The sequence below is a fragment of the Myxine glutinosa genome, chromosome 9, assembly GCF_964187855.1.
Source record: "Myxine glutinosa chromosome 9, kmMyxGlut1.1, whole genome shotgun sequence".
Classification (NCBI taxonomy): domain Eukaryota; kingdom Metazoa; phylum Chordata; class Myxini; order Myxiniformes; family Myxinidae; genus Myxine; species Myxine glutinosa.
The window spans coordinates 112,545,205-112,569,149 of record NC_136269.1 but is presented as its reverse complement, the minus strand read 5'-3'; the positions used below and the strand labels follow the sequence as shown (position 1 = coordinate 112,569,149).

General features: G+C 45.1%; 2 protein-coding genes across 7 annotated transcripts in view; one reads left to right on the top strand and one right to left on the bottom strand.

The window, feature by feature from the left end:
- The window catches only part of LOC137416536 (uncharacterized), a 78,010-nt gene that overhangs the window by 14,648 nt on the left and 39,417 nt on the right, over nt 1-23,945 (top strand). The window lies entirely within an intron of this gene.
- Nucleotides 19,081-23,945, bottom strand: part of LOC137416535 (E3 ubiquitin-protein ligase rnf168-like) — a 132,419-nt gene continuing 127,554 nt past the window's right edge. Inside the window, exon 7 of the mRNA XM_068102149.2 lies at nt 19,081-19,491. Within this exon, the coding sequence (XP_067958250.1) occupies nt 19,156-19,491 (336 nt within the window). The 3' untranslated portion in view covers nt 19,081-19,155. The remainder of the gene's footprint in view (nt 19,492-23,945) is intronic.

The following is a 23,945-nucleotide window of genomic DNA, read 5'->3' as shown; positions in this document are numbered from 1 at the left end:
TCAAAGTGCACGAGTCTACCACGAGAAAGAGACTGCACAAATTTGATCTACATGGGAGGTTTGCCAGGAGGAAACCTTTGCTGTCCAGAAAGAACATCAGGGCAAGACTAAAGTTTGCCAATGAACACCTCGGCAAAGACCAGCACTTCTGGAACAATGTGCTCTGGTCAGATGAGTCAAAGGTAGAGCTATTTGTCCACAGTACCAGAAGACATGTTTGGCGAAAAACAAAGACAGCATTTGACCACAAGAACCTGATACCAACTGTAAAGCATGGTGGCGGAAATATTATGGTTTGGGGCAGCTTTGCTGCATCAGGGCCTGGGCGGCTCACCATAATGGAATCCACTATTAATTCTTCATTGCACCAGAGGGTGCTTGAGGATAATGTGAGGCCATCTGTCAGAAAGTTGAAGCTCAACCGAAGGTGGACCTTGCAACATGACAATGACCCTAAACATACCAGTAAATCCACCAAAGAATGGCTGAAAAGAAAGAAATGGAGGGTTCTGAAATGGCCAAGTCAAAGCCCAGATCTAAATCCCATCGAGATGTTGTGGGGGGATTTGAAACGAGCTGTGCACGCAAGAAACCCCTCAAACATCGCACAGCTGAAAGAATTCTGCATGGAGGAGTGGGCAAAAATTTCTCCCAGTCAATGTCAGAGACTGGAAGACAGTAATAAGAAACCCCTACTTGAGGTTGTTTCTGCCAAAGGGGGCAATACCACCTATTAGAGCCAAGGGTGTACTTACTTTTTCCACATGCGAAATTTGCATTTATGTTTATTTAAATTATACAATGGACTACAAAATGTAAATGTTTCATTATATTTGTTATTTTATATCACCTTTATCTATCAATATTGTTGAAATGAAGATCAAATAGCTGTATGTTGAAATATGTTGAAAAAGTCAAAACTTTACATGGGGTGTACTTACTTTTTCACGTGACTGTATATATATATATATATATATATATATATATATATATATATATATATATATATAGTGTAACGGATTTGGGAAACCGTGCACTTTGTATAATTGATTGTAAATATACCCCCTTGTAAATAATGTAATGATTCTTTGTAAATACCCCCATTTCTGAAAAGGTCAAAGGTCGTCCTTTAGTTAGTCCATGTACAAGCACGTAGCCAATCATAGAACCTCTCGATAGATATATCATTATTTTGTGTTTCAGTTTAAGGCTGTGTCTCCAGTAGTTGACCTTGCGCTGCACCAAATGAAATAAGATAGATCCCCCCTTTTCAATTGCCTAAAGCCTCCATTACCAACTGCATTCGCCTCCATTACCAACTGCATTCGCCTCCATTACCAACTGCATTCGCCTACATCTCCAACTGCATTTGCATTCACCCTCCATTGCCCATGTGCTCCAACTCGGAGAAGAAGGGCGTTGCCCACCCATCGTCATCAAAGGGTGGAGCCAGAAACCCCTTACGACCAACCAAGAATGAGTGGGTATGGCTCAAGAGGGCGGGGTTATAAAACCCGTTGCATCAGCCCCCAAGAGAGATGCGTAAGGGGCCAGATGAGAGAGGGAGGACAAATTGCAAGTTCTGTTGAGGTCGAGTGGAGCGAGCAGGGGGCGAGCGGCAGAAAGAGGGCCACGGGGATTGCCCGGCCGAGAATTGCGTGTGCAACATACCAACTTTCCCCTGCTATATAATTGTCCGGTCGCGTCCAACGACACGCGGAGCTGTTTGCCGGGTTTTCGCCTCGACCCCAAAGCGTGGATCGGAGCGCGCGCTTGGAGCCGGACCTCGACGCCTACCATCTGCCTGGACCCTTCTCTGCCTTCCAATACCATCCCTGCCATTCCATCCTTTTGTGTACGTGAGTTTGTTCTGTTCATGTTGTCTGGGTATAAGTTAAGCTTGTGTAAGTAAGAATTGCTCTGTGTCCTTCTGCTCCTTCCATTTCCCTGTAAATTACATTTCTTCTTTTCTCTTCTTTGGTTTGTGTAAATAGAAGTTAATAAATACCTGTTCCTCCATTCTTTGATTTCTTCTTCCTCGTCCGATCGTCCTTGTCTTTTACCGATTGATATACGTGGCACGATTTGGCCAACGCTCAGGATCGGGTTAGTCTTTGCTAAACGGCTCGAACTTCGGGTTGCTAAAACCGCTAGGCAACTAGTCCATCTAAAACCGTGGTTCGAGCAGAAGTTATTCCCTCGTTCCCGGCTGGCGGTAGTAATTAGGTCCGTAGCGAACCCCTAGGCCGAACAAACCCTACCTACCGTCGGTCCGGGAAGGACGTTGTAGCTTCGAGGAATCACGTCGGTCAGTGACAGACAAGGGGATCAACCCCCTTGGTAAGGGGAAAAGGCCGACGTTTGAGATCCGTAACAATATATATATATATATATATATATATATATATATATATATATATATATATATATATATATATATATATATATATATATATATATATTACGGTGGAGCTTAAAATTTTTTTTTTAAACTACATTTTTATTTTTGAAGGTCTTACCACCTTACTCTGTTCCATATAATATAGGAACACTGTATAAAAAGTTTGAGCACTACATTATTATGTATAGGGGTAGCTCAAGGGCCGCAAAGCTTATGAAAATTATAAAAATTCAACGAATTACGAGTATATCAGACTATATCTTAATTTATTTTAAACAACACACTTGAACACAGTATTTATTTTTGAACACGTTAATAGTGAATTCTTTGTTCAGTTTCTGACAGAGTTCATAGTATCAGTCTGACAATGTCCAGCAAACCCCAAGTTTATTATTTTCATGGCATCCCGGATGTGTATTATTTTCATGGCAGTGCATGTTTTCTGCTATCAGGGTACATTCTGCGATGGTCCTCGACAACTTGCAGCAGGAATTGCAGCTGAGTTTCATCGCGGGTTATCAACCCACTGTACTCCTGAATGAGTGCCACTCCACGTTCAGCGTAGTCATTGACAACTTTTAGAGAGTTCACTGTTTCTGCAGCCTGCTTGTAGTCGTCTCTGTCATCCCACAAGTCCGGATCAACTGCGAGAAATCCATCTGGAAGTTCCATCATTCGCAGAAGTTTCATTGACCTTGCTGTGATGAAATCTTCCAAGTTCTTGTCCTTGAATGAATCAAGAGCAACAGTGATTCGCTTGGAATGATCCTGATCATGGTCTTCTTCATTCTTCATGTCACTCACCATCAGTCTCTTGGTTGCCGAACTGACCCGACTGTCGAAGAAAGCCAAGCTAACAAGTTCCTGTGACAAGTACCACACGTGATTGGAAAACTTGCGTGATGTTGACTTTGAGATGGCTGGATGGATTGATGAGTATTCAAGCAGTGACTTCAGCAGCAGCAGGTCACTGTAAGGAGCACCTGATGCTTGAGGTGCAGAGATCCAGGCTGTCAGGTAGACACGTACTGTGAATACACACACATCACGTAATCCTCTCTTTTCTGCACGAGTCAGTTTGAATTGAGCCTTGAACATCCAGATCTTGAGACAGTATATTACTTTGGACATCCAGCGGGCGTGGTGCATTGCTCCGGGTGACATGAATCGCACTCCTATGGCAGGAGCAGCACCGAGAAAGACAATCACAAGTTCCACGAATTCTTTATAATCATCTCTCGGCTGACTCTGTTCAAGATGCTTGTTGGCATAATCGATAGTGCCTTGCTTTATGTCTTCCACTAGACTTGCCACGTCATCAGCTGCAATCCCTGGTTCATACTTGGCCGTGTCTATGAATCCCCAGTATTCCTGGAAGCGTTTGAAGAGTGGAACCTCGGGAGAAGATTTGGCTCCCAATCCCATACACACTTGGAACACTGCACCAATTTATCAATTCCATAATGTGATGCCTGCAAGCTAGTGACAAGAGCTCCTTCTCAAGCTTCTGCTCTAGGACACAGGCACCAGCGATCCGTCCGACCAGTGTTTGAGCTGGTCGTGTCAAAACACATAGCTCGGATGCTGTCGGCTACGCCCCAGTCTTCAATGGCTCCAAAGACAGCAGCAGCCTGAGCCTCGCCTGTTCCAGATGGAAGCTTGGCAGCTGTGAGTAGCTGAGAAACTCCTTTCCCTGAAACCAATACTGGCAGGCGATCAACCTTCGCTTTTCCAATTAGATCAAGGATCAGTTTGCCATCCCAGTGAACAACAAGGGGAACGTTACCCTGAAACTCCGCCTTTATATTTGCAGATCTCTGGACTCGGTGTTGTACTCTTTGTCGGCGAATTGAGTCTCTGTTTAGAGCAAGTTCATCAATGTTTTGTCCCAAGCTTTTGGCAGTTTCTGCTATAACAAAAACGGCTTTGCGGTCTGACACTTTTGTGCGATCTAGAGCGGCTGCGAGTTCTTCAGTAACGACAGTTTTTCGCCCCCTCTTTCTTTTTCGTGTCTGAAATGTGATGCCTCCAGCAGCTCCCTCACTTGCATTGTCCCCAGTTTCCATCTTTTCACTATCTTCTGCTGAGCTGTTTTCAGATTCAGAACCAGATGAAATCAGTTCAGCTGTAGAAGCTGCTAACTGTTTCATTTGCTCCATTCGCTGTCGCCTGGCAAGCATTTCCTCCTCTCTTTTGGACGCCGTTTTCTCCTTCGCAGCAAGCTTTACATCGACTCCAGCCAGTGACCCCCCTTCTTCCCTTTTCTCGCTGGGCTAACAAGAAATCCTTGTCTTCTTGTAATACTGACGTATTGGTCAGAGCATCAGCGTGAGCGACATCAAAAAGGTCTTCAAGCCTGGAAACAAAAGCCGACTCTCTCGCGAGTTGAGTTGGTGACGTTCGCGCTTTGTTCTTTTTCAGAAGACGCCATTCTTCAAATGTCTGCTCAAGCTTGGTTTGGCAGTTTTGATGAGCTCTCATCGGGATTCTAGCTTTCTTCCAAAAGTTAGCTATTTCCATGATGGTAACATCCGACGATTGTCTTACGGTCTCCTTCAGATCGAGATGGTGATGTAGGAAGAATCCAAGAGCCATACGCAATGATGGCAACTTGCTGCCACTTAATTCAGTCACAGAGTCGCCAAGGAGATACAACTTGGTTTGAGATCTTGTTGCTTTTTCCACAGATTACATTTTCAATCAGATATGAATCTGAAAGAAATAGAACATAGCATTAAGAAATTAAGAATCAAGAAAATTCAAACAGTTCTATTAATAACTGAGCAGTGAGCACAATGCCTCAAGCAATTACACAAACATACTGCTGCAACAGTGTTGCAACTGTTGCTTAGTCAGCATAGTCAGTCCATTGAGTCCAAACAGTAAACAAGTCTGAACATGTCTGGAATATAAATTCATGGAAAATTTGCATTATCAATTTATCAGCAAAACAATGGGATTCGGATGATTGGTTGGATAATAGATATGAACCAGTTGAACCACAATGATTATGCTTCTATAATCTGTGATAACATTATACCATGTTTATACACCCATTGTGTCTGTGATTCTCTGCAAAGCCTGTGATAACTTCGTTTTTATTTTCAAATAGTGTTCTGTGATACACCTATGTACAGTGTTTACTTTTAGATACTATGGTGATAAGCATTCCCAGCTCAGCGCTACATCTCATTTTAGCATTTATTGTCTAGCAGACTCTAGCTCAACGAACATTTTACTCTTTTATTATAACAGATATTGTGTATGTACAATGTACATATTACTACTGTAATTATTTATTTAATGGAGCACAGAGTTTTATAACTTAAAGGTTTTATCTGTGTTCCCAGTAATTAATTTTACCACAATGATTGCATGTTGTGTGTATGATGATAGGAGAGAGTGTCAATTTACTTAGTAGTTAAAATTGGGTTCTTAATTTATCAACAGAATTAATCTATTATCAGCAGTATGCGAAATAAAAGGGCGGCCGCAGCTTTGGGGTATCAGAAACTTTACCATCATTGAGCTACCCCTAAATATCGTTCAATTGTGCTCATATTTTGCCTGAAGTCTTATTTGATATATAGGAACAAATTGAGAGGGTAAGAAGATCATATTTCAGAAGTTCAAAAATAAGCTCCACCCTGATATATATATATATATATATATATATATATATATATATATATATATATATATATATTGTTTTGTCTGGTGGGGTAAAGGAATATCTAGAGCCAGGTAGATCTGAATAGGTAACATCCTTCGTCTGTCGCGATAGGGAATCTACCTGTAATAAGTTCTACGTTAGTCCGGTTTGTCGGGTAAGATGTCTGCTTGTGAACATACCAGGATGTTCGAGTGTTAGATAGTCTAGGGATTAAGATAACAGCCCCTGTGTGTCTAACCTGGTAGTCAAACCTTCGTCCCTTATGGCCATGCACACCAACATAAACACTTAGACAGGCCCTTAGTACAACATTAAATAATTCCCTTCCCTGACAGTGGCTTCGGAAGGAACAGGCAAGGAAACCGGGCCAGGACACCGCCGATGATGGCCGCCGCCAGCTACACCTCCGGCAGGTCGAGCCACATCGAGTGCCACGAGCTATGACCACGCTCCAGGCCTTTGATTCGGTGGAGGGCACTGATTGGGTGGCGCGCCAAGGCTGACGTCACCGCCGCAAGGTTATATAGGGGCACGCCGAACGACATTTTCCCTCTTGCGGGTCTTGCACATCCGGCTCTTCTTGCTTGCGCAGCTTCCTCTGGCAGCTCAAACTCTCTTGTGCACGTCCTTCCCTGGCTGTCTTGTGCTCTGCTCTCTGCGCTTTTCCCCTTGGTCTTGAGAGGTCCTGGTGGTCTTGGCTCGCCATCTGTGTGGTGCTTGGAGCGGTGCTTTCGGAGCGACGGACCTCGTGGTGTGCGATCGATTGGAGCTTGGAGAGAGGCCTGGTGGCACGCGAGGGGGGCCGAATGGAGCCGTGTTTGGACGGCAGACAATACAAGACGACAGACAAGATAAGGCCGCACACACATAACATTTTACAGTACACGACGTTTCTTTTTATTAATTCATCTTCCCTTGTTCGTTTCTGAAGTCGGTGTGTGGGATCCCAATTTAGGAATTTGATTTATCGTCGCGTTTCCCTGTCCCGATTCTTATTACAATAAACCCTTGTATTATTTTCTGTATATACTTGAACGCAGTTTTCCGTGTGATTTATTTAATTTGCAGCAGCATTGGAGACGCCCCGAGAGCACGTAAGACTGCAGGGCTCTTCCGCCGCCTCCCTCCATCCGGCGCACTTTGGTGTAGCTTTTTGTTTTTGGAGTCCGCCATTGAGTTTTCGCCTCAGGGGCTAAGGCCTTCGCGATTGGCTTCCGTGACCGCCTGATTGTTATCAGAGGCGGCCACACGGTAATTGGTAGTCAGTAGTGGGATTTGAACCCTGTAAAGACAATTGGTATCAGGCAGTAGGGATTCGAACCTGGCGGAAATTTTTTTTGTCCGGAGGTAGCCAGTCGACGCCGGCTGGGTGAAAAATCCCGCCCAGCATTTGGAACCGAAATTATCATAGTCGAGGCGGATAAATTTGTATAGTCGATTGGGCATACGAAGCGCAATATCGCGTCTTCGAAAAATGTAAATTTTGTTTTTGGAATTAAAATAAATACGCGGCGGGAAACGACCTTCCTCAAAGCGGATGTTGGAGGTCGGCAAAATGGAGGTGTGTAGCGAGGCTTCTGTCAGTTTAAGGAGTGAGTCAGAGGTAGTGGGGGTAGAGAGTAGTGGTGGAGCCTCCCCCGCCGTAGGTACATCCCCAATACCCGGCCAGATGTGGGATCGATTCTTGAGGGAAATGAGGGCTCAGAGGGAGCACAGTGAGTGAACCAGTGCAGAAATACGGGAAATGAAGGATGGGTTGGAAAATAAAATGGAGGCTCAGAGTGAGCGATTAGAAAAAATGGAGTCCCAGGGCAATGAAATGAGAGAAGGAATGAAGGAAATGAGTAAAAAAAATGGATGGAATGAACAATAAAATGGAGTCCCAAAGGAATGAATTGAAGAATGAAATGAGGGAAGGAATGAAGGGAATGAGTGAGCGATTGGGAAATCAAATTGACTGAATGATTAACAAAATGGATGCCGGGACGAGTGAGTTGGAGGAGGAACGAAAGAATGGTGCCGTTGGGGCCCAGGAGAAGCCAAGGGTGGCAGAAATTCAATCGGAATGGGGGGGAAGCCAAATTGGGAATGGGAGAGAGTACGGCCCATGCAGATGTGCACAAGGCTCAGGAGCAGGGAATTGTAATGGCAAGTGAATTGAAACGGGAGACTGCAAATTTATAGGTAAATGGGGGTGTGTCCACAGGTGAGCGTGGAGTGCCCACAGGTGAATGGGAAAGGAAATTTGGAATGTGAGAATTGTAATGGGGGATGTTTCCCACATCGTGGCCTGGAGGTTTATCGGGACCGTGTAGATGTCACAACACCCCAACCGGAGGATGGGTTTGAATCCTTGCAGCACCAGGGCGGTGGTTCAGTGCAACAGGGGGTAGAGTTATTGTGGGTCCGGGTAATGGAGCTGGACCGGGTATTTATTGGGGAAGGCCTGTCGGGGCCAGAAATAATTTGTGATGATGATGGGGATGATGAGAATGATTTGATCCAGCGGCTGGGGACCTGGGACAGTCCCATGGAGGTAGAGTTTGTTCAGGCCCAAAGGAGTCTGGGTGATGAGGTGAGTTGGCCCGAGGAGGAGGTTGTGGTGACCGAGGGGACCCTCACCGTGCACAATGATTGGGAACAGGAGGCTCCGAAATTGAACAACCAGTTGGGGGAGTGTTTTGGCTCCGGGCTGGATTTGGACATTGGAGAATCGGGAGATCGAGCCTCAGGAGATTTGGTCCCCGTAAGGAATTTGGAACAGCTGCAGGGAGGGGCAGAACAACCTGAAGGAGTTGTTACCTGCAGCTGTGGTTTGGCACAGGTGGGAATGAAATTTTTTAAAAGGAGAAATAAATTGATGATTAAATGGGAATTTGATTTGGCACAGCCTTGGGGAGAGTTGGTCCCCGGGCTGTGGGATTTGGACAAAGGCAGGTCATTGGTGATGGCCTCGGGCAAAATTTGCCCCTTTCAAAATTTGGGGATGCCAACCAGCTGGGGGGTTGTGCTGGTGAGATTTGGACGTGGAGTCCAGCCTTGGGTGTCGAGGTACTACCTGGGCCCCACGGGGGGTCTGGTGGGGTGTGGTGTCCCTTGTCCATCGGGGCGCTGTCCGAGCGGGTGGCTCAGGCCGACAGGGTCACCGGACCCTGGTGGGGGTTAAGACCTCCATGGGGTCCGAGGTGGTTTCTCAAGCTTGGGATGGCAGATATGGAGGACCACTAGGGGGAGGTGTTGTGCGTCGCGCTTTGGTGGTGGCACAGCGGACGGCCAATTTGGGCCTGATGTGGTGACCACCCAGGCATGCGGCCCGACACCCTCTCCCTGAGACTCTGGAACAGCCAGCATGTGGTGACCTGACATGCTGTGCTGGGCTATGGACGCGGGTCAAACCGAATGGACAGGGATGGAGATAGCCTACCGGACAACCATTGGGGCATCTGTGGAACGTGATGGTGTGAGAGTGACCTTCCACAGATGTTCCATTATGATTTATGGACTCTCGGTTTGGGAAGAGAGCCATGTGGGTGAGAATCGGGAATTGGTAACGTGCCGAGCATATGAGCCATGCTCGGCTGGCATGTGTATAGCAAAGCATCTTTCTTTGGTGAGTTTAGTAAAATGAGAAAAATGTTTGGCATGGGTAATCTGAGGGTTAGATGTAAATTTAAGGGTGAATTTTGTGGAGAAATGGTGGACACTGTATAGTGACGCAATTATTGATCCAGGTGTGTTAGACCAAAGTGTTTGAGGGTGTGATAAAATTGACAGGGTAGCAGGACACAGCTTTCAACTGGTTGCGGGGGCGACTGTGCCGATATTTGGGACGCGGGATCATGGGGATGGAGTTGGGGGTCTGGGGGTCAACGTGGTGCCTTGGTGTCCAAGGTGTGTGGACCATGTCTTCTGGGTGGGTCTCCTGGTGGAGCATGTCTGTTGACTGGACCTTGGTGTGGTCAAGTGTGGGTGAGCACTGGGGGGCTGCAGTTCTGTGGACTGGGGGACAAGGGCGGCGTAGGTGACGTGAGGGGAATGCCACGCACTGCGACCATCTCCCCCAAGGCCGAGGTTGTGCGTGCGGTGGTGTTTTTGGCAGCAGGTGCTCACCATATTGGCCAGCTGGGGCTGGTGCAGCTGTGTTCCTCGCAGGGGAGCTGAAGGATGGATGGTGGGTCGCACCCTTATGGATACTCATGGGCCATGTTGGCATTTTGACTGCTCACCTTGTCCCGATGACCCTTGCACGGCAGTTGTGCGGAGCTGTCGTAGCCACATGTAGTTGTGTTGTGATCATCACCGTTGGATGTGGATCCACATGTCTGCCAGCATAGTGGGGACAAAAGTGAAATTTGGAAAATTTGATTGGTCCAATGTGAAATTTTGGGATTTTGAAGGGTGGATGGCACTTTGGGTCTGAGCCACCTGCAACTACCTGCACTTGAGGTGAGTGTTTTGAAATGTACTGTCCCAGACTCCCGGACTTGCTATTTAAATTGGAGACATGTAATTTGGAGTTGGGAGGCGGGTGAGAGTGATGACATGGTCGGTGAGGGGATGGAACGGGTGCCACGGAGTCTTGTGGGTGGCGTGTGTTTATGTGATGTGTTTCGATGTGGTCGTGAGGTTGGAGGAAAAGGATGAGTGATGGTTGGTGAGTTTTGAAATGCGCTTGTGGAAATGTAATGATTTGAAATGTGAACTGGGAGATTTAAATGTAGCAGGCCATGGCAACTTTTTGCAACACCTTTTGAACCATCTTCTCTGGAATTGTGCTGGAAAATTGAATGGCAGCGGGGGAGGAAATGTGTTTTGGGGTCTTGTGGGTGGGGAAGGTGTGTGTCCGCAGGTACAGATCAGGCTCTGAGAAGCGATGCCTGCGGCCCCCCTCTGCGGCAATTACCCCTGGCAGCCGGTGGTATCTGGAAATTGGAGCTCGTCGGTGGAGGGTCTGGTTGGGCGCCCTGGGGTAAAGGAGACCCCCGGCGACCCGTGGAGCTGCGCAGCAGCAGGAGGCAACGGAGCCTGGTGTGTGGAGACCCTCACCGGCGGGGTAACGGCAGAAAGAGCTGTTGGGCTGTCACGGGGCAATGAACTTGTAAGTCGGTTGACTTGTTTTGGGACTGCGGGCACCACAGCTTGAAGCGCCCCCACCATCTTACTTGTGCGGTACCTCCCCTCTGCCTAGTTGAGGAATGCACACATGTATATGACATCAATGCCATGGTCCTGCAGGGGGGTGAAATAAGTTCTTGTAATGATTTTGTGTGATGATTTTTGGAATGAGCATGAGTGGTTAGGGGTTTGTGTTACATGAATGTGGGCGAAATCCACCGAGCCATGTCACTCACCTGTAACACCTGGACAGGGCCCGCGGAAATTTAGGGGTGCATTGGGATGGCCCCGCAGGTAAGGTTGTATCTTGTGGCATCCACCGGCGGACGCGGTCTGTAGACCGGGGTTGTATAAATGTTATTAGAGTTTTGAATTTTTGGTTAAGGATAGGTTTGTGGTGAAGTTAGTTTTTGAGTGTTGTTTGTTTCCTCCCTCCGCAGGAACAATGAATATTTGAAATATACATACTTGCATGATTGTTAAGGGGATTAGCATGTTAAGGAGTATAGGTAGGAAGTCCAACTCACTTCCCACAGCCCTCCTGATTTATTTCATAGGTTAATTAAGTGTGTGACAGTAAGTGGTAAGACTGGAATGGTAGCGCCTACAGTGAACCTAGCAGGAGCTACGGTTCCGGGGGGGGGGGGGGGGGGGGGGCTGTGTTATGTCTGGTGGGATAAAGGAATATCTAGAGCCAGGTAGATCTGAATAGGTAACATGCTTCGTCTGTCGCGATAGGGAATCTACCTGTAATAAGTTCTGTTAGTCCGGTTTGTCAGGTAAGATATCTGCTTGTGAACATACCAGGATGTTTGAGTGTTAGATAGTGTAGGGATTAAGATAACAGCCTCTGTGTGTCAAATCTGGCAGTCAAACCTTCGTCCCTTATGGCAATGCACACCAACATAAACACTTAGACAGGCCCTTAGTACAACATTAAATAATTCCCTTCCCTGACAGTGACTTCGGAAGGAACAGGCAATGAAACCAGGCCAGGACAACGCCGATGATGGCCGCCGCCAGCTACACCTCTGGCAGGCCTAGCCACATCGAGTGCCACGAGCCATGACCACGCTACAGGCCTGTGATTCAGTGGAGGGCAATGATTGGGTGGCGCGCCAAGGCTGACGTCACCGCCGCAAGGTTATATAGGGGCGTGCCGAACGACATTTTCCCCCTTGCGGGTCTTGCACATCCGGCTCTTCTTGCTTGCGCAGGTTCCTCTGGCAGCTCGAACTCTCTTGCGCACGTCCTTCCTGGTTGTCTTGTGCTCTCTCTGCTTTTCCCCTTGGTCTTGAGAGGTCCTGGTGGTCTTGGCTCGCAATCTGTGTGGTGCTTGGAGCGGTGCTTTCGGAGCGAGGGACCTCGTGGTGTGCGATCGATTGGAGCTTGGAGCGAGGCCTGGCGGCGCGCGAGTGGGGCGGAACGGAGCCGTGTTTGGACGGCAGACAATACAAGACGACAGACAAGATAAGGCCGCACCCACAGAACATTTTACAGTGCACGACGTTTCTTTTTATTAATTCAGTTTCCCTTGTTCGTTTCTGAAGTCGGTGTGTGGGATCCCAATTTAGGAATTAGATTTATCGTCGCGTTTCCCTGTCCTGATTCCTATTACAATAAACCCTTGTATTATTTTCTGTATATATACACAAAGAATTAAGTTAAGCACCCCCCCCCGTTTTTTTACAACCTCGCACATTACAAGTTTGTTGTCGTCAAAACAGTGTACTATACCCATGATATTGCTATATTTTCTGGAGAAGTGATATTATGGTCACATAAAATCATAACAATCATGCCGTTTTCAATATTTTATTCTGAATAATTTAAGGTGAAATTTTTTGGGAATTTTAGGCATATTTTCACCTCAATTTAAGTATGGAGCTATAGGTCCATCACGGACAGTGTGGATGACGTTTATGTTTTCTAACGTACAGTCATTGTTCTGAGAAGACCTCTAGCGATCTTTGCGTCAATAACGTGTGTAGGACCCACGTGATCGGATCACTGACTCAACCCTACGTCTCATAGACCCTGTAAGCCGTCGTATGCGTTGCTGTGGCAGGTTGAACCCCCTCGAGCACGTTTGGGACATGTTGGGACGACAAATTGCGAAGATGGTCCCTCCAATAGCCAATCTGGATGAATTGGAACGTGCATTACATCGGGAATGGAACAACCTGCCACAGCAACGCATACGACGGCTTACAGGGTCTATGAGACGTAGGGTTGAGTCAGTGATCCGATCACGTGGGTCCTACACACGTTATTGACGCAAAGATCGCTAGAGGTCTTCTCAGAACAATGACTGTACGTTAGAAAACATAAACGTCATCCACACTGTCCGTGATGGACCTATAGCTCCATACTTAAATTGAGGTGAAAATATGCCTAAAATTCCCAAAAAATTTCACCTTAAATTATTCAGAATAAAATATTGAAAACGGCATGATTGTTATGTTTTTATGTGACCATAATATCACTTCTCCAGAAAATATAGCAATATCATGGGTATATTACACTGTTTTGACGACAACAAACTTGTAATGTGCGAGGTTGTAAAAAAACGGGGGGGTGCTTAACTTAATTCTTTGTGTATACTTGAACGCAGTTTTCCGTGTGATGTATTGTCCCCCGTCGCACAGCGTAGTGAAAGGGGGACTATGGCTTTCCCCTCCGTCCGTGTGTGTGTGCGTGTGGGCGTAAGCGAAGGGCCGCATTCGAATTTGGTGTGTGGGTGCAACCCACGTCTAAATCCAAGATGGCCGCCGCCATGTATGTCTAAGAACCTTGTGAAATGAATATCTTGAAAAATAAGCGAAGTACCAACTTCTAATTTGGTGTGTGGGTGTATCTAGGCACAAGCAAGAACGCTGTTTAAAATTGGGTCGCCACGTCAAAATCCAAGATGGCCGCCGCCATGTATGTCTGAACCTTGTGAGATGAATATCTTGAAAAATAAGCGAAGTACCAACTTCTAATTTGGTGTGTGGGTGTATCTCGGCATCAGGAAGAACGCTATTGAAAATTGGGTCGCCAGGTCAAAATCCAAGATGGCCGCCGCCATGTATGTCTGAACCTTGTGAGATGAATATCTTGAAAAATAAGCGAAGTACCAACTTCTAATCTGGTGTGTGGGTGTATCTAGGCATAAGAAAGAACGCTATTGAAAATTGGGTCGGCACGTCAAAATCCAAGATGGCCGCCTCCATCTATGTCTGAACCTTGTGAGCGAAATATCATATCATAGCATGTTTTCTGCGTCTCCCACTTTGTCAACTCACATCACTTTCCCGACGGGGGACCTAGGCGTAATGCTTGTTTAATTTGCAGCAGCATTGGAGATGCCCCGAGAACAGGTAAGACTGCATGGCTCTTGCGCCGCCCCCCCCCCCCCCCCCCCCCTCCATCCCGCTCACTTTGGTGTAGGTTTTTGTTTTTGGAGTCCGCCATTGAGTTTTCGCCTCAGGGGCTAAAGCCTTCGCGATCTGCTTCCGTGACCGCCTGATTTTTCAGAGGCGGCTGCACGACAATATATATATACAGGGTTGGCCATATTAGGCAAGATAAAAAAAATGAGTTGGTGATCGTCCTTTTTTCTCAAAAGTTCGGGTAGGGAGGGAGGTTTTTTTTTTTTGTTTTTTTTCCTACTTTCCATTGAGTTTTGTTGACATGGAAAAATATGAAATAAAGACTCCTTTCTCCTCAAAATGATTTAATTTCTTCATTCATCTCACAGATTTACAGACATTGCCCAAATCTCTATGAAACACAGTGTTTGTGTGATTTTGGATGATGTTGAATGTCCTAGCTGAGCTTGGTAGTGAAAGGGCAAGACACCTGTACATGTATATACACCATGACATCGGAAAAACAGATAAACACCATGCCCTTGGCACCTTGGCACCCAAGTACAAAAAGCATCATCACGGGCAGCATTCATGAGGACATTAAAAACAGTTGGTCGACTATCGGGTTCCATCCTGTGATCCGTGGCCGTGTCTGCAGCCAACACAAATTTGAGAAATGAGCCAAGAGTCTTTGTCACATCAGAAACTTTGCAAGCTGGTGAAACTTTCGTCACGTCAGTTTTACTGGGGCCGGCGAATACTTTGACAAAAGTACCGCGTGTATCGTCAGGCAATGGCTCCCTATCCCCATCATACTTGCCGTCTGAGAACTCTGCATAGAAGTCCGAGATTGTAACATCCAACTCGATATTGCACGCAAACCAGTCCTTCACCGTCTTGGAAGAGCCCTCACGGGCTATTGATGCGATCACAATAGGCATTTCAAGCCGATTCTATCACGAATCGATACAGATTTCAGCGGGAAAAATCTCACACAATAGCCGCCATGAATGGCTAACGTAAAATGGGTGAAGTTGCCTGAGGCACTTGCGAGGCTCTGCGCAGCACGCACTGCGCATGCGGTGCAGAACGGCGCCAAATTTGACTGAAAAGATCGTTTTTGAATGATTTTTTTCAAAATAAAAAATAAAAAAAGTTTCGGGTCGGGTGTGTTTCGTAGGGTCGGGCGGGGACGATCACCAACTCATTTTTTTTATCTTGCCTAAAGATGGAATTTTTTTTTTCAACAAATTTTCATAGCATCATTATTTCAATCTAAATTACCATTGGCATTTATGGTGCATATAACCACTTTTCTTTATTATTCTGTCTCTTACGCACATTTGACAGTGATTTTTATTAATTATTATCAGTCCTAATCGGTTGGTGTCTTGAGCGTAAAACGACAATGACGACAATAGACAGTAAATTAAGGATCATGACACATTTCTTTTTAATCTCTGTCAGTTTTCCAGATAACATTTTTTGGGGTGATTTCATGGATCAATTTGCATCACAGTAGAGTCCTTGTTGTTACTCAGTCACTAATAGCGGGTATGTCCACCCCTGGCACGAATCAGGGCGTGCAGACGTCGTGGCATGCTGTCCACTAGCTTGTTGACGACGTCAACAGGCATAGCATCCCATTCTTCCCTCAGAGCGTCGGTCAACTCCTGCAAAGTTTGAGGAATAACATCTCTGTCGTTGATGGCTCGGCTTAGGGCATCCCATGCATGCTCTATGGGGTTCATATCCGGCGAGCAAGCTGGCCATGGCAACTGCTCCACGCCCTCTGCCTCAAGGAATTCCCTTACTGCAGCGGCCCTGTGCGGTCTAGCGTTGTCGTCCTGCAGTCGGAAATTGTGTCCATACACTCGTCTTGCATGTGGAAGGCAGTGGTACACCAAGATATCCCGGTACACGACAGCGTTGACGTTTCCGTCCGGAACCACCAGTGGTGTTTTCCCTCCATAATGGATGCCGGCCCATATCATCACTGAGCCGCCACCACCTTGAGTCGTCTCATGGATGCAGTCATCACGAAGGTTCTCCCCGGGTAATTGACGAACTCGTTGTCTCCCATCTGTACGGTCAAGGATGTAGCGGCTCTCGTCCGTGAAGACATGTCGCCAGTGTCCAGGATGAAGCCTTCTGTGCTCCCTAGCCCAGCGAAGACGAGCAACTCTGTGACGAACAGCCAGGCGTGGACATTTAGTCAACCGTCGTGCTCGGTAACCATGTTGGAGCAATCTCCGATTAACGGTTGAGCGGAAAACGTGGATCCCATGATGTCTCCTTCACAAGCGACGAAGACGACTCGTCGGCATTTTCCGGTTTCTGCGGCAGAGATTCAACAGTTGGCGATCATCTCGTCTCGTGGTTAATCTTGGACGTCCTGGAGGTTTCCGCGGCCGCACATTCCGCCTCACGTTGACGTTTCAGGATCTTACAGACTGTACTCTGTGATATCCTGACGACATCTGCGATATCACTCTGTTTGTAGCCCTCCTGCCGCAGTGCTACCACTCTCTCGCGTATTGCTGGTTCCGTTGGACCAGGCATAGCCCAGGGAACGTCTCTACCGATTTTTCTTGCAAACGGTACAAGGAACTCGAAAAAAACCCAGCCTCGTTTAACACAGTGTTGAATCAGGGAAAGGGACAGAATATCACATGCATGGGCTTTTATAGTCCCTAACAAAAAAAATTATTACGTAATACACATTTTTTCAATGTTATCATATCACCTGTGTAATGGGGAAACGTTATGTAATCACTCAATTACCCTTTTGTTTACACGTAGACTGTCAAATACCAAAGAAACTGTGGAATCATGTCAAAAATATTTTATTCCATCTTTATGGCCAACAGTGTATGTATGTATATATATATATATATATATATATATATATATATATATATATATATATATATATATATATATATATATATATACATATACAGTGGAACCTTGACTTACGAGTTTAATTCGTTCTGTGACCGAGCTCGTAACTCAAATTGCTCGTATCTCAAATCAAATTTCCCCATTGAAATGCATTGAAATGCTATTAATCCGTTCCAGCCCCCAAAAAACCACACCAATTTTTTTTTAAATATACAGTATATATAAAAATATCTCGCGCTTTATATTTCACCTGTATGCAGCATACAAGTTGGCAGGATGGCCTGGACTGGAGGTACGCACACTTGACTCTAAAGTCTAAACTGTCCAGCCTGGGTTTGAATCCCGACCCAGCTATAACCTGTCATGTCGGTGTTTCACAGGCAGGGTGATTCATCAATGTGTGTACCGCTAAACTGGGCGCCCCGTTTGCGTCCCATTAGTTGTTGGATGTTAAGGATCTCACCGTGTTTTCCACAAAGAGAAGGCGAGCTATCGCCGGCACTCTGAACAAGTTGTGGCCTGGCATGGCATGAACATGAAAACATGAACATGAACATGAAATGTTCGACATGAACATGAAATTTTCCAAAATAACCAAAATGCGAAAACAAAAATGCAGCGCTATACGACAGAGATACTGTACGTGCACGGCAAGATAACCACGTGACCGGAACCCACCTGGCGGCGTAAACTCAAAATAACCGAAATGCGAAAACTAAAATGCAGCGCTATACGACAGAGATACTGTACGTGCACGGCAAGATAACCACGTGACCGGAACCCACCTGGCAGCGTAAACTCAAAATAACCGAAATGCGAAAACTAAAATGCAGCGCTATACGACAGAGATACTGTACGTGCATGGCAAGATAACCACGTGACCGGAACTCACCTGGCGGCGTAAACTCAAAATAACCGAAATGCGAAAACTAAAATGCAGCGCTATACGACAGAGATACTGTACGTGCACGGCAAGATAACCACGTGACCGGAACCCACCTGGCGGCATAAACTCAAAATAACCGAAATGCGAAAACTAAAATGCAGCGCTATACGACAGAGATACTGTACGTGCACGGCAAGATAACCACGTGACCGGAACCCACCTGGCGGCGTAAACTCAAAATAACCGAAATGCGAAAACTAAAATGCAGCGCTATACGACAGAGATACTGTACTTGAACGGCAAGATAACCACGTGACCGGGTGGCGAAAGCTCGTAACTCGGATCTCGGCTCGCATCTCAAAGCAATAAACCGCCCGAGCAACGGCTCGTATCTCGAAAAACTCGTAAGTTGGGGCACTCGTAAGTCAAGGTTCCACTGTATATATATATATACAGTATATATATACAGTATATATATATATGTATATATATATATATATATATATATATATATATATACAGTATATATATACAGTATATATATATATATATATATATATACAGTATATATATACAGTATATATATATATGTATTTATATATATGTGTGTATATATATATATATATATATATATATATATATATATATATATATATATATATATATATATATATATATATATATATATATATATTACTGGACCACCCTATACATATATAGGGTGGTCCAGAAACCATGGGCACATTTTGAAGAATGACACCTGCAACAAACAACAACAACAACAACATGCATTTTAAGGCCATTTTCCCTGCTGGAGCGGGGGTTAGCCTTGCGGTCCCCATGACAATCTTCTCCATCTTGCCCTATTTTCTGCAACTCTCCTTGTTAACCCCCTTGCCCGCATTTCTTCTTCCACCATCTTTAGCCAAGTCTTTCTCGGTCTTCCCCGTCCTCTACTTCCTTCTACATTCATTTCCATCACTCTTCTCAACCAGTCACTTTCATCCTTCCTCAACACATGACCAAACCATCTCAACCTGTTTCTCTTCACAACATCAATCACAGGCTCTATTCCCATCATTTTTCGCAATTCATCATTTGTCTTCCTCTCTCTTGCAACAAACTTTGTCTTCATCTTCTTGCATTCTTGCATCTCAACCTGCAACAAACAACGATGTTTATTATTGTTCTTTGGTGCAAAACAAAACATGATTACTCGTTAAACAGTCTAATCAGTCTAATATACATGAAACAAATCTGTTCAAGTGTTCAAACTGCACTCTGACACACAGTTCTGCATGTTTCAGTCGTTAAGGCAGCAGTCTCATTACGGATGAGTTGTTTCAAGTCTCTAAGGGTCGTAGGATTCCTTGCATACACTTTATGTTTGAGGAAACCCCAAAGGAAGAAATCACAACACCGTGGCGGCCATTCAACCGGACCATGACGACCAATCCATTTGTCTGTAAAGTTCAAATCAAGGGGCTGGCATACACTGGCAGCAAAATGAGCAGGCGCACCATCATGCATTAACCACATTTGGCCATCATTGAGTGGAAATACATGCTGCTAGTGGGGCTGATAAGCTCATATATGGAGGTATTGTGCATTTCATGACCAGAATATACCACACACCACATTGTTATTGTATATTTAACAAGTCTTTATCAATATTTATGCAGCAATAGGAAATGCAAACATGTTTAATGAGTGAAATTTCATTAATAATTCATTTGATCTCAACAGAGGGGCAGTTTTAAGGCATTCTTCACACCTGGAAATAAACACAAATACTTGGTAGGGTAGGTAAGCATCTTTATCAGAACAAAAATGCAATTTTGGCAAAGATATATGTGATTATAATGAAGAGTGACGGGGCAAAAACTGGAAAAATGCGAAGTCTGAGGTCAATGACCTCTCAAGGTCACCAGAGGTCAGATACAAATTGCCTCCACATCTGAAATAAAACCTTGGGGTATGTAGATTACATGCTGAAACTATCATGCTTTAGTCATAAAATGCACAATTGGTTTGCCCATCTGCCCCACTATGCTCCAACATTAGAAGGTAATTTGCAGCATTCACATTTTCTTCGAAAAATATTGGTCCAACAATGCCTACAGAAGAAATGCCTGCCCAGGCGGACAGACTAGCTTGATACTGGACGTTGTGCTCAACAGTAAATCGTGGGTTGTCTCCTGCCCATATCACGCTGTTATGACGATTCGCAGAACCAGATAAAGTAAACTTGGATTCATCTGACTACAAGATCCTGTTCTGCAAATCATTGTCCATATCCATTAACCCAAGCAATGTCTCATATGCCTCAACGCACCTGTCAAAATCATCCTCAGATAGTTGGTGAATTAATCTGGGTATGAATGGTTTCGCATTAAGGACTTTTAGTATTCTTCGAATAGATGATCGGCTTATGTTGGTGACGTTCGATAAACGACGAGTTGATAATGGTGTGTTACTGTCGAGTTGTTGTTGAATGACCGTGCTGCTTTCCTCAGTTCAAACAGTATGAGGCCTACCTGGTGACTGTTTTGGAAGAATGCTGCCGGTTTCATCAAACTGCTTGTTTATTCTGGCGATGGTTCTTCTGTCAATTGCGTCGGCGCCACATTCTTTGACAAGTTTTCTGTGAACTTCAGCCGAATTTCCAGATACAGAATACAAGCGTACAGCACGCATTGTTACTGTGAGAAATCTCTGAGGATATCCCGGAGACTCAATAGCTCAGTGGGCTGTCACCGCGTAAGTGATGATGAGTTCCTGGGTTCAATTCCCGGGTTGAGTCAGAATTTTTTCACATGAGCCCCACACAGGAATTTACTTCGTTTCTTAAAAAAAAAAATATATATATATGTATAAATATATAAATAAATACAAATATAAATAAACAAATACATTTTTACATAAATACATATTTAAATAAATACATATATAAATAAATTCATATATAAATAAATACATATATAAACAAATACATATCTTACTATAATTCACCAAATGTCCGTCCGTCTGTCTGTCTGTTCAAAGGTACCGTAAAAACTGCTGAACCGATCGCAAAGATATTTTGGGTGGATAATTCTGGGATCTCCAGGAGTAAAATAGGCCATTTAGTTTTCCCAATTTCAGGTTTGGTCTCCAGCATTCTCAGGTTTGGACTCCCGCATAACATTAGCGTTCGCATGACGTTCATTGTTCCAATTGTGACGATGTTGCTTTCCTGGGTGCCGCGCGATCGGTACAGCCGTTTGTGCGGCACATGGGAAAGCAACATGTCTTCATCGATCGTTAACAGATCGCTGTCTCCATCGATCTTGCCAAGGCCGTAACAGCTATCGGCTCAAAATCCTTTTAACTGTTGATTTGGTACAGTTACACGTATCGGTAATTTAGTACACATATCGGGAGTACATACGACATAGCGATTGTGAACACGATTATCGACACGATTCACGATCACGATCATCACGATCATCACGATCATAGTGTATCGATCACGATTTGAAACACGATGGAATAATATTTACCGATATGAACAGTGATGAGGGTTTTATTGAAATTCTAAAGATACTGTTTAGATTTTGATGATTTGCGTGTGATATGATTCAACGGATGTTTATATGAATCGTTTAAAATTAAAAAAACCTTCAATTTCTGATATTTTGCCTTTTCATTTGGGCCTCCCAATTGAAGCCCCGCCCATAGGGCGGGTACTGTGGCTAGTATAAATAAATATAAAAACATACAGATAAATTCCATATACAACTAATTGTTCCTTCCCTTTGGAAACTCGTTCTTCAATAAGATAATATTCATAATGTGTAACTTTCCTCACATGAGGAAGGGAAGGAACAAATTTATTGTATATGGAAAACAAATCAGTCAACCACAATCACGAGCTGAAGTAATACATGGGAAAACATGGAAATACCGCACTGTACCCGGAGAAATACCTTGGCGATCACATTGGGGATTCGGGGCACGGATGTTAAAATCGGCTCGGAAACGTTGGTAAAAACCAAAGCGAAACTCTGTTTCTTCATTTAATATGCCTTTCAACGTTCTTATTATTTTATAATAGTTTCTATATAAAAATGTCTTTTTAATATGCTACTTCCTTAAACCAATTTTTATATGACTTTACATTCGTGACAAAAAGCAAATTTAAATTAAAAGGTAAGGGCGAGAAATTATACCGCTGCTCAGATGAGGGCAAATTAATGATCGAAAGTGACGAATGCCAAGAGTGGGACTGTTATGCGCGATCGAACGATGCCTGCGACAACGACTGATGCATGCGCGAACGATGGATCCATTGATAGCGCAGTGCGATCGGTCGATAGCACAAATCCATCGATGGCGCATAACATCTGTTTCTGGTGTTTGTTCCTCCTCCATTCCCTTCCTGACCTCAAATGGCTACACAGCTGACAACGCACGTGACAAAGCCGAATGCCTCAACTCTGTGCTTACCTCAAAATCTTGTGTCCCAAACACGTCTCTCTATGTACCCACCTTTCCCAGTCGAACTCAGCTGCTCCTGGACTCTGTGTTCCCCTCTCCTGACAAGGTGGAGAAGTTTCTGTGTCAAACCTCGACTGATTCTGCAACTGGACCAGACGGCATCAGCCCATGGGTCCTAAAATCCTGCTCTGCCACTCTATCTCGCAATCTCTCTGTTATCTTCACCCTCTCTTTTGCTCAAGGTCATCTGCCATCAGCTTGGAAATCAGCAAACATTACTGCTTTACACAAGAAAGGTGCAAAAACAGATCCTTGCAACTACAGACCAATTAGCCTGCTCCCAATTATCAGCAAAGTCATGGAATCCATCATTGCTTCGGATATCAAATCCTTCCTCTTCTCCAAAGGCTTGATCTCTGATTATCAATTTGGTTTCAGACCAGGTCACTCTACTCTGGACATGCTGCTTCTGCTGTCTCAACAATGGATGGAGGTCCTCAATGCCAAACAGGAAATCAGAGCCGTCTCCCTTGACATATCACGTGCCTTCGATACGGTCTGGCACCCCGCTCTGCTCACCAAACTCTCCTCCTATGGTATCCATGGAAATCTCCATGCATGGCTTGCGGACTTCCTCTCTGGTCGTAGGCAACGTGTGGCCCTGAATGTATTTCTCTCATCTCCCCTTCCTGTTCAGGCTGGAGTTCCCCAAGGCAGTGTTCTGGCCCTGTGCTTTTTCTGGTCATCGTCAATGAGCTCTCCGACTCTCTGGAAAATCCTCTCCATCTCTTTGCTGATGACTCCACTCTCTGCCGCTCCATACCTCATCCCTCAGATCGGGAGTCTGCAGCCTCCTCACTCTGACCAGTCTGTGATTTTGTCCAGGTCTACATAAACAAGTGGAACATGTCTTTCAATCTTGACAAATCTCACACTCTTACTATGTCTCTCTGAAAAGACCGACTGGACAAGCCTCCCATCTACGTTCTCAACAATCCTCTCCAAGAAGTTCTGTCGCTCAAGCTTTTGGGTCTCACTATCTGCCATGATCTTTCCTGGGAAAACCACATTTCCATGCTGGCCTCCAAAGCCAGTCGCCGACTGGGCATCCTCCGTCGTGCGAAGTCCTTCCTT